This window comes from Schistocerca gregaria, chromosome X (genome assembly GCF_023897955.1).
Source record: "Schistocerca gregaria isolate iqSchGreg1 chromosome X, iqSchGreg1.2, whole genome shotgun sequence".
NCBI lineage: Eukaryota > Metazoa > Arthropoda > Insecta > Orthoptera > Acrididae > Schistocerca > Schistocerca gregaria.
The window spans coordinates 405,177,507-405,189,656 of NC_064931.1; the positions used below are offsets into that span (position 1 = coordinate 405,177,507).

The 12,150-nt window shown below is 36.3% G+C and overlaps 1 protein-coding gene across 10 annotated transcripts in view; it reads left to right on the forward strand.

Moving 5' to 3' along the window:
• Positions 1-10,020, forward strand: part of LOC126297640 (synapse-associated protein of 47 kDa-like) — a 325,546-nt gene extending 315,526 nt beyond the window's left edge. For 5 of the 10 annotated variants that reach the window (XM_049988666.1, XM_049988669.1, XM_049988667.1 and 2 more), the window contains one exon: positions 7,962-10,020. In XM_049988666.1, coding sequence (XP_049844623.1) covers positions 7,962-8,101 — 140 coding nt within the window. In that variant the 3' untranslated portion in view covers positions 8,102-10,020. Of the gene's footprint in view, positions 1-3,258 lie in introns of all 10 variants that reach the window. The other 5 variants (XM_049988670.1, XM_049988673.1, XM_049988674.1 and 2 more) reach the window with 2 other exon arrangements.
• The last annotated feature ends 2,130 nt before the right edge of the window (positions 10,021-12,150 follow it).

The following is a 12,150-nucleotide window of genomic DNA, read 5'->3' on the forward strand; positions in this document are numbered from 1 at the left end:
TCCTAAATGTGTACACTATTTGTGATAAGTTTAGTTAACAGAAAGTATTAATAAGTCTTTTATGGATGAGACATAAATATTTGAAAGTAATGCAAAAATGCGTGTAATTTGTGCAGAAACATGATCACCTCTTTCACCTGTGTTCCCATTCCATATGAAATGAAACTGGAATATATTACCTGTAAATACAATAGTTTCATTTTTTAATGAACTGTCTTTAATGGAGAAATATAACTAACTTGTTTGACATCATGTGCGGTAAACATGGTGCACAGTTTCAGCAGTCTAGTCGTGTGTGCGTGTGTGTGTGTGTGGGCGCACGCGCGCGTGTTACGCATATGCACGATCACCAGTTACGGCCAGTAGCAATGAGATTTTTCTTATCAGTTAAAACTATTTAGGGAACACATTCGTGAGCCCTTCTTCAAGAGAATGGAACCGTTCCTTTGTAGACATGGTATTCTAATATAATTAAAAATATTGAATGGTTAAATAACAATGCTTCAAAGAAGAATTAATGTAAGCTCAGTTGCTGCTAGTACAGCTTCCTTGAAAATCTGTTAATTCATATCCATAAATGCAACTGTCCAGTTAATAGGACACTTCTCTCAACTGGCATGTAAATTTGTACTATAAGGGTATACAGACAAGGGTGGCATAGCGGTTCAAACAACTGGCTCGTATTTGTGAGCAGCAGGGTGCTTCATCTAACTGTTTGATAAGTTTTTTATGATATTACTACAGCATTTAAAGTGAATGGTATGACGGTTCCTTGAAATGATAACTAAATTCCTTACTCATCCTTATTGAACTGTCATTGTCCAATCCATTTGGAAAGTAAAAGAAAGTTAGCTAATTTATGTGGTGCACACAGTTAAATACACTGTGGCAACTGATTTATGGTGACACATTTGTTCTGTTATCGGTCATGTGAAGCTGACTTACATTACTTGCTTTTTGCGAATTACAAATAATGCACTAGTGTGACATTTACAATTAATAAAAAGAAATGCAGAATATAAGAATGTGAGAATGTAATTTAAGTAAATTCAAGTAGGTTGTATTTCAACAAAAATTTATCTTTTCTTCTGGATCATGGCTAAACTGAAAGTAGTTACCTTCCACTTAGCTACTTAATAACAACCTCTGAAATGTTCGATGCAAAACAGTTACAAATTTCTATCACACTAAGATGGAAAAAGAAAACAATATGGTGTCCATATTACATACCTCAGACTCACTTTCCTGTGTGTTAGTAATGGAACTTTGGCAGGCAGGCTTCTGCTGGAGTGCTTTAGCACAGATCACTATTAGGCACTGGAGGGTTTGTTGATGATGTTGGCTGTTACGTGGCTCCCATCTTGTCAGAGAGATATTAGCATCTATGAGCAGAGGCTGTTGTGATCCTGACTGGGACATATTGTACCACGCATGTCTCAACAGTGATTATGGTTGTGTTCCTTTCTAAAAGCATTCCAGAGTAATACCTAGTGTCCAGAACTTGCCTTTTCAGTGTCATGTTAAGGTGTCTTATGTCCTATGTTATGCATTATTCCACTGACACAACAAATATAAAATAAAATGTGGAGGACCAAAGTACACTTTTTTTTTGGGGGGGGGGGGTATTTCCTGACAAAAAGCTGTTTTACATTTCATTGTTCTGCTCATTTATCAATGCTCTTTATTTTCTTTGGCAAAATGAATTCACAACTACTCCTGCTGTTCCATACATATGGCCATAGCAGGATTCATGTAAAAAGATATAGTACTCCTCAAAAAATATAGCAGTCATCAATCTAGAGGCGTGCTTCAACGCTGCAAAGTTGTATGGAACATGGCTGTAATGGGAGCGAAAGGTGTTGCCTTCATCTGACCAGAACACCAGTTTAATCCATCCCTCTGCCCTTGCCAATTTTTACGGGGACTATAAAAGATTAATACATCACTTGAAGTACTGGGAGAATTTATTTGGTTAGTGTACATGTATAAAAATCTCGAGATATTAAGTTCTGGGTCCCCGGGTTAGATTCCTGTTGGGGTCAGGGATTTTCTCTGCCTCGTGATGACTGGGTGTTGCATGATGTCCTTAGGTTAGTTAGGTTTAAGTAGTTCTGAGTTCTAGGGGACTGATGACCATAGATGTTAAGTCCCATAGTGCTCAGAGCCATTTGAACCATTTGATATTAAGTTCCATTAAAAAGATAATATTGCTGCCAAACAACTGAAATACAAATCTCCAACCCACCTGACTGACAAAGCACACACCACAAAACGTAATTAAACAAATGTTATTGGTAAGAAATGGGATACCTTATTTCGGACAAAGACTTCAATACTTCAGAAGAAATACGTCAATTCTCACTTATTTTTATTTTCTCACATTGTCACAAACATAATTTGACTTTCTGTGCAACTAACTTAGCTAATTTGATGATAAATTCACAGAATTTTTTTGTGTTACTTTCAGTTACAATTGATGTGACTGTACTGTACCTGAACCAAATGATTTGTTTACTATTGGACATGTGTGTGGCTGCCATTGTGTTGTGATACTAACCAAATACTGATTATTAATGTTGATTGCTGTTGGTCTTCTCGATCATTTTTCATTTAAGTGAATACTCTCTTTGGGTCAGTATAATGCAAGGGCATCATGGTTATGCTATGTAATTCACTGATGCAACTACTAAATGCTAGTCAGTGTCCAAAGTAATTTTAAATAAGATAGTTCAGAAATTTACAGAATCCTTTGAGCTCTTTTATCCCAGAAACCATATTGTTTGTTTTCATGAATAAATGTTGGTTGTACAGTCATTTGAGTTTTCAATACTCTAGAGTTAGAGACAGAGCTTCATAATTAGGCAAAAATATAGAATAAAATGGAAAAAACTATAATATCTTTTGCCATACGTTTCTCACCACAGAAATGGATAGTTGTTGTTACAACCGATTTGTATAGCTTCAACCATTTCTTTTAATAATTTAGTCTTGTGTAACTCTTGTGCACAAGTAATTCTAAATGTAACATGTATGTTCATTTATAAATGTGCGTTCATGGAACTCATGAAGTTGGGCTCATGGATTTATATGCATACAATAATTGTGAGAATGTGCTGTTACTTCTCAATTCTCAGGTGTGCTGGTAAGTGCTGGTCTCATGGTGTTCCATTTATTGTATGTAATAAACTCTGTTAGTATAAAAATTACGAAGTTTTCAGTCCAGAGGGTGAGGCTTCCTGTTTGCTCTTTTTTCTACAGCCTAAGAAGAAGGAGAAAAGCATGGAACACACGGCCTTCCCCATTTCCTGTAAAGTCTCCTGCCACTTTGATGCCACTTGAGTCTAATTTTCATACATTAGTTAATGTAATAGTTTACCTCAATGAGCATGGCTGTGTCACAATATTAACAATTATTTAAATGCATGCTCGCATTTGCACTGTGGAAATAATTTTCTAGACGCACCTTTTTGATTCTCTAATGCTCAAAGCCAGACTTACATTGGATTTTGGTTGCATTTTCTTATTATGTGTGAAATGGAGACAGAACTGATTAATGAGAGATTAAACAAATAGCTATGCCGTGAAACTAACAGAAGTAAAATGTGTTACGCTGACTGCTGGGTCTCTGCAAAATTCTGTAATGTAAATGGCTGTGGCTCTTACTGTTGGCTTGAAGGAAAAAAATAAAGGTTTATAGGTCTGAATTGAGGATAACCTATGACATAATAATATATATCTCTAACCCCAAAATGACTGATCAAATATATTTCATGTATTCAAATAAGACTGTGAAGCTGATTAATATAACTGAATTCGCCATTCTTTTTTGACATGATGTTTCATGCATTGGAATTATATGTTTTTTATTCTATTGTTTTGTGACCTTTTGATGAATTACGGTTCTAGAGAAGATGGAACACCACTCAATTTCAAAGTGAAGTTGCAAGCAGGGAACAGAACACACTAAATACTTTAATGAACTGTCAAAGATTATATTTTAGGAAACATAATGCCTATTTAACAATCATTTTTATGTGTAGTATATGGCATAGAGCCAGTGAGTGTTGGCAAGTAAAAGGGAAGTGCATTGTTTTATGAATAGGGCAGAAGGTCAAAATAGGCGGAGTTTGGAGGATTATGGGGGAAGGACGGTCCAGTGTAAATGTGGAGGACACTTTAACAAGAACTTCATATATTTACGAAAATGTAATTGACAGAAAATATGATTGGCTGATAATGTTTCATGAAGATTAAGTGTAAAAACCACTTAGGTATCCTATGTGCACTGCTGATGAAGTTTCTGCTTCAGTCATTGGAATAATGGACTGGGTTACTGTAAACTGAGATTACTGTGCTCTTTAAATGTGGCAAGAAACCAAAGGGTAACAACAATGAGAAAATTTAAATATTTTTTTGCCAGTATTGTCAGAGGCTTGTACCATCAATTAAATAGGTTAATAACAAAAAACATCACTTTTGTTGCTGTAGTTCCATAAACGTAAGTGGGCCAATGTTACCTACAGTTGGGACTGTTTCAACCCACTTGCTCATTTCTTCATGGAAGAGTACTACTATGATGTTGGGACAAAGTAAATTCAATGAATGTCACTAGAATGGAATTTAGGAGCATGAGCAGAAAAATAAATTGCCAAATGTTGAAGGTAAGCACATGGGAATTGAACTTACTAAGAGAGTGATACAGTAAATATAAAAGTGTAGTATATTTCGTTAGGTGACTAATTCATTTTTAACTTATTTGTTACACTGTGGTAAGTATTTGCAAAGAGATTATATCATATGTTAAGGGTACTGTACAGTAAGGCTATGAGCCTTATTGCACGCTTACTTAAGTTCTGGTACTTGAAAATAGCCAAATTGTGTTATTCGGGTGGGACTGATAATTCATATCAAATTCTCCCAAGGATAAAATGGTTTGCCCTTTTCTTCTGGCAGTTTGCAGTAGGACTTCAACTTCCCCATAGAGTTCACTTTAGCACCTTCATCACTCATGTCTTTCCAGTTCTCAAATATTCTTCTTAGTTGTATAAAACTGTAGCATACTGCCCAACTAATAATTTATCTTTCAATGTTTTGTGGTGCTGGACATCTACTTGCACATCAGAGAAACTTTCAGATTTGCCATCAGATTCTAGCACCACTGCATCTTCATTTTGGGGTTGCTTTGGCCTGGACTAAAGTAACCCCATATTTTGTAAATGTGCACCATTTTAAAGAAGGGGTAAATATGTTTACTAATAGAATTTCACACAAATGACCATTTCTCGTCTTATTACCTAATGCTGACAGCATGCAAAATTACTCAGCATATTTTTAGCATAACTGATGTTAACCTTCCAGGCAGAAGTTACTGGGGTGTAATTGGTGTTAAATATTTTATGAACAACAGTTTGTCCAGTACTGCCAACTCTGAACCACTTCATAGAACTCACAACCTTGTAGATCACTCTTCACGTGTTGTAAATGTATATTACCTTGATTGCTCCATACTGATGATGTAATTTTAGGGGGGAAAATTTAAAAAAAAAATTGCCCATAAAGGGCCAAAGTAACCCCAGCTTACGGAACCCTGTGTTCAGTGGCTGTTAGTCAACTTAGGTGATTGCTATTAACGTACATGTAAATTTTTTAATGAACAAGTTTGTGTAAGAGGTGGAAGATTGCGTGCAGCATAGTTTTTGGGCGACATTGTGCCTGTAGACAGTTTTGCATTTGTTATCAGTGTTCAAATTGGTGGTGCATTGAACATGTGGGGTATAGAATGGGACTCTACTTATCAGAGAATGTAATTACCAAATGGGCATAATACAGATGGACTAGGACAATATACATGATGCATAGATCATGGAATATAACTAGGGATAGTGTGGATGGTTTTATTTCGAGGAACCAGTGTAATCCATAATGTTGAAGAATAGGGTTACTGTGTTTAAGCCTAGTAAGATGCTGTATTTTCAAGAGTGTACCTGGTGTCCTTCTTTCTCTCATGCCAAAGATACAAAGTTCGTTGTTGTTCACACTCCCACTCATACTTCCACAGTGAAGTATAGTAATCCAGTGTACAGGCTGAAAGAGGCAGTGTTTTTTGCACAAGGGCACTACCCTCACTACTGGCCCATTTATAGATTTGTGAAATGAATTTGTTCATTCCTTCTCATTTTAGTCTAACGCAGAGGCTGTATCACATTGCCTTTTATTTTTAAAATTCTATGTTCTCTTGTGTAGCATAAAGTGTTCCTTGACCACAGTTTACAGTCCATGTATAAGTTCATATCTCAACACTATGTACTGAAACGCGTGACTAAGGTTGTGAATAGGCTCTCCACAAAACTCACAGCATTGACCGCTGTTGCAACTATAGCTATTTGTCATACCTGTGAGACAACTGTTTCTCTGTGTTACAAACACAGGAATTTTCTTCAGCAAGTAGACTTATTATGTTGCCAGTTGGTCAGTTATCTTTATTTGCTTCAGATCTTAGGTCAGCTCCTGTTTGTGGCATTAAAATATGTCTTTAATGCTCATCCGGATAGTCTTCTTTTGCTATTTTACTATCTTTATCACAATTTTTGCTTCATGTTCTCAGTGTTACCCTCCTTTAACTTCTGTCAGCTGATGGTCTTGTGCAGTTTAGCACATCTGTGTATTTTTCTTAAATGATACCCATGCGTTATTTCCTACCCTGTCAATACATTTTGGGCATATTTTAAAAGGTGAGTGCATTGTTGTGTTCCATACTAGGAAGTTGTGTTAAGACAAATCATTTCAGTCTCTTGGCACTCGAAAAAGTAGTAAGAGCAAAAGTGAACGTTCGTCACAGTTTTTAGTGCGTGCTGTTTATCCCTTGCAATTTCATGTTTGTAAGGTGAATAATGGTGTTTCTTCAGCAGTTTTTGTTATCCAATTTTCAGTTTACCATTTTCCTTCTGTTACTTTCTTCATTACACCAGTGGCCTTGCCACAGTGGTGGCACTGGTTCCCATCAGATCACCGAAGTTATGCACTGTTGGGCTCGACAAGCAGTTGGACAGGTGACCATCAGAGTCTGCCAAGCACTGTTGGCAAGTGGGGTGCACTCAGCCCTTGTGAGGCCAATTGAGGAGCTACTTCATGGAGGAGTAGTGGCTCTGGTCATAAAAACTGACAACGGCTGTGGTGTGCTGACCACAAGCCCCTCTGTATCAACATCCAGTGATGCCTATTGGCAGAGGATGACACAACGGTTGGTTGGTGCAGTTGGGCCTTATGAGGCCTGTTCAGATGGAGTTTTTGTTCATTGCTTAATTTTAGTTAATTTTATTTGAGTTAATGGGAGAACTCAGTGCTACATAAATTGTAGGCTTAAGTACTTAAATATTTGTACCTTTTATCAGTTTATTTAGTTAGTTTTTGAAGTCCAAAGTAGTTCTGGCTGGATTAGACTGTGCTTAAAGCTGCGCACAAGACAGATATTTTTTACTTTCAAAATTGTGAAGCAGTTTGAGACAATAGTGGTGGTGCAGAGAAACTGTGAAAACGGAGTATTCTTTGTTTACATCCGGATAGTTTTTACTTGCTCAATTTATAAAATGAGCAGCTTACTGTAGCAGTCATAGACGAAAGTTGTGATCGTATGTAGATAAATGGAAAGTAACCACTTTTCATGCCAGAATTGTAATGTACTTACACATTTTTGGAAACCAAGACAGTGCAGATGTGATGTAGTTAAGCTGCAGATCTCGTGCTAAGATAAATAGCAAGAGTAGAATTTAAAAAACTTTGACAGGAAATTATTTCCAACTACTGGTGCACGTTATTTCGTTTTAGAGATTTTTGTTCACACCATAAGTCATTCAAGTTAATTTTATCCTTTCCTCTCCAATTCCATTCTCCCATCTGTATCCTTTAGATGTTTAGCTTTCTGTTGTCATTATGCTTCCTCCGTATCTGTCTCTCTCCTCCAGAAGAAGAGTGGGAGAAAGAGCTAGAAGCAGAACTACAAGATTATGAAGTGGTTGCAGATGGAGACAGTCAACAAGACTCAAACTGGGAGAATCAAATTGAGGAGATGCTGGATGCTGAGGATACAACTGATCTGAAATAGCTGACAACTTGTAACAGTAGGCTGACGTACATTTATGACCAGTTGCAGCTTATTTTTGGGTATACCTAAGGGCTTCATGAAATGGCCTTCTTTCATTGTAAAAGAGATTACTGCTAGCCTAAAAATATTTTATTTGTTCTGGATGTCAGCTTCAGAATTCGCCAAATATTTTATTAATCATAAAGGAAAAATGTCAATTTTCAAGTTACCGTGTTCTATAAAACATACCAGAGAATGACTATAAAATATCAGATTAAAAATAGTGTTAATGCACATTAATAAATAAATAGCTGAATTAATTTTCTAAAACAAATGAGATTTCCTTTCATTGGGTGATACAGAAGGATAAATTACTACATTTTGTTGAAATACTGGAAATAAAGTAATTTGATTTATTTATGTAAAAAAAATCTTTTTAAAATTGTTTTCGATAAATTAATATTCTTTAGTGTTGCTATAAATCATATATGAGTGTATGTACATACTTCAGAATATGTGAAAAGTTGTATATGAGAACTGTACAGTTTGTGATCAAGTGTCTGTTTGTGATTAATTTCAGCATTTTATAACAAAAAGTTGTTACAACCAATTATTTTTTGTGTAGCAGGAATTAACTGTCATAAAATTACAAAATTTTATATTTCGAGTAATAAGTGTGCTTACATGTTGTAACAGAGAATATAAAAGTTGATGGGTCGAGTGAAGTAGAAATTGTTAGAGTGCAATAACCACTTTCTGCCTATAAATATTTCACTTGATCAAAACTGTTGATATATATCTGTGTGTCTGTAGTGTAACTGTTTCAGAGGTGTGTGTCATTATTAAAACTCTTCTTCAAATATGAAACCATTCTGAAATGACCTGACTTGCCATTTTGTCGTCACCTTTCACACAAACATTCCACTTGCAGTGGTCAGTTCTGTTGTTTAATAAGTTCTTCCCAGAATGATTTAAAGTTGTCTTCAACATAAACATTTAATGAAGAATAGAAAATGCGAATATACCATTGTCTAGTCTTCTGAATAGATTTTCAAACAAGATTTCTTCGTAATCTGTAGTTTATCATCCAGTTTTTTTTCCCCCCCAAAAAATGTTCTGCAAACCAATACAGATGGTGACTCCCCTTGATACTAACCTCCACAGAAGAGTGAAATTCATTCATCATACTTATTGATTCCCTGACAAAAGTAAAGTAGCTCTGCCCTTGAAGAATGTTGCAGGTATTGCTTTGTAGAAGACGTACTGCAGGTTTATGTTACTGAAAGTTCCTATGTCACTGTTGTAATTTCTATAATAACTTTTTATATTTTAATGATAATAATTACTTCATTAATTTTAAATGTTCTTATTTTGTCTTATTATTATTATTATTATTATTATTATTATTATGTGGTTTTCTCTTCTTGTTAGTTTCACTGAGAGGCACTGTATGTGTGTGTGTGTGTGTGTGTGTGTGTGTGTGTGTGTGTGTGTGTGTGTGTGTGTGTGTGTGTGTCTGTGTGTGTGTGTAAGTGCTTGGTTGCATGCGTGCAGTTTCCATACCGGATTTGGATGAATGTTGGTTTGATTGTTCATGACTTCAGGAGTGGCTGAGAAATATTTGTATTTGCACAAGTGAAGACTGTGTTGGGGTATAAGTTATAATATGTTTATTAAGAATGAGTTAATGTAACCCGCCTGAGTGAATAACAATTAACTATGATGCATACATTCTTCCAAGTTATTTCAAGATCTTCTTGTTTAAAAAGAAATAGACAATATAAGTAGCCACTGGGATTCCTAACCACCTTCATAATGTACCTTTTCATCTGTTGGATGTTAAGAAATATAGTGTATGTATAACAGATAAATGTGCATGTAGGTGAAAACAAATGTAATTAATGGTTACAATATACTGAAATATATTGTGTGTTTCCCTGGCTGACTGTTGTTTTTTCCAACCACTTACCTGCATCACTTGTTACAATACCTAGTCTAGTTTTTCAAACGCAAAATTGTATAAATGTAATATAAATTTCCCGGCTCATGTAGAACAAGAAGCTGATTATGTACAGCAATTAAGACACATTGATGCAAAGCCGTGCTGACCTATCTTAAAAGACTGTGAAAGTTAAACTAAAAAATTTGTTGTTTTTACAAATGCATAATTAGGGACAACGGGATTCTGATAACTGGGGCGCAATATATGATGTTACTATTACACAGTTTATATTTTTAAGCACAGAGAGGTAGATGTGTGCTGTAAAATCATACAGACAAGTTTTGAGTGTAAGTTGCATAAGCTTAAAGGTCCTGGCAGATTAAAACAGTGTGCCGGATCCAGAATCTTGCCTTTCATGGGTAATACTCTTGATGGCTGAGCTACGCAGGCATGACTCAATACCCTCATTCAAAGTTCTGCTTACACCAGTACTTACCACTTACGTTACATACATAACTGTATCTCACCAGTAGGGGCTTCACACGGTTTTAAAATGCCAGGAAGTTTCAGAATGTGTAGGCACACTGTTACAGAGGTGATCATAATACAATAAAGGCTCCAAAAATTAACTGGACATTTGTATCTGGTACATTAAAAGAACAAATAACATACTTAATTTTTATTAATTTTGGTCTGTAAACTGACCATGTAAAGTGATACATCAACCCTCGAGTGGTCATGCTGTTTTTCATAACAAGAGTTGGCGTGGGCACAGTTTTTACATGTGTAAAGATTAGTTGTCTTTATGTTACCAAGGTAAGTGTGTATGTGCAAAATCACAGTTTACTCTTAATTTAAATAAATGATGATAAAAGAAACGTACATTATAGGAAGTAAATCAATATTTAATTAGACAACAATAAAATAAACTTTTCAGTGTATCACTCTGTTGCTGTATACAAGTGTTAACCACACTAATGACCCACTTGAACCACCAAACAGGGAACTTTCATCAGGTACCTACCTACCACTTAATTGATTACTAATTATCTCATAGATAACTGTCTCATTGTGGGATCACGGTGCTAGCTCAGAATCTGGGTCATCTCTTGCCCAGATCATAATTTTTTTTTCACGTAACTCACTGTTCATTTTATATTACTGATTGTCACTTCAGTATATGACAGCACAACTGACAGCTGTGTTAGCAGAGGCAGTAACAAGGAATATGTACAAGCTTGTAATTTTGAAACAACAACAACAACAACAGACCAGTACAAGACAATGTTGTTTGTGATTAGCACACTTTATACATAGGCACACTCGCTCATGGCTTATTTGTAGTGGATTGAGCCAATTGAAAACTGTAATGATCACAACTGTAGTATTGGTTGCGTTCTGTTGCTTACAAGAACTTCTTCAGACTAAAAAGCTGGGCAAGTGATTTCCCTATAAACTTGCTGAACAGCACAGTATTTTTCAGAAACACGTTTGTCTCTCTCTCTCTCTCTCTCTCTCTCTCTCTCTCTCTCTCTCTCTCTCTCTCTCTCTCTCTCTCTCTCTTTTCTGCACAGTAGAGGTGTGATTGAAAAGTTAATATGCCTTTTTTCATAAGTTATGGGATTATGCAGGTCCACAAAAGAAGAGGCATGATGAAGTTTCCCTAGAAATACTGTGCCATTTAACACAGTGATGTTGAAAAAGAGTCTGTATGGAGTGTGATGCTGTTACTTGGCAACACTGGATGTACATGCACTTTCGATACTATTGGCCTGGTTATTGCTGTGATGCCACAGTTTTTTGTAGTAGCCCTCTTGCTTGTCAGCAATGGTCCTTGATGGCAGTGGCAGTGCTACAGTCTCCAGTCTAAAACAGCTTGTTCCAATGCTGCCCCATGGGCACAGGCTATGCATGAGACCATCAGTTTGCCTGTGCTCCGCACACAGGCAGAGTTGAGGTAGGCTACCTGCTAGGTTGCTCTTTTACAAGCATAATGTGCATGCATACGTTAATTGGCCCCACAGCTTCTCAGCCAGGGCAATACAATTGCAGAGGCTACAGCCCAGATACCTGACTGCCCAGCTACCCACAGGTGGGCACTCAAGCTGGAGCAGCCTAGCCAGAGGCA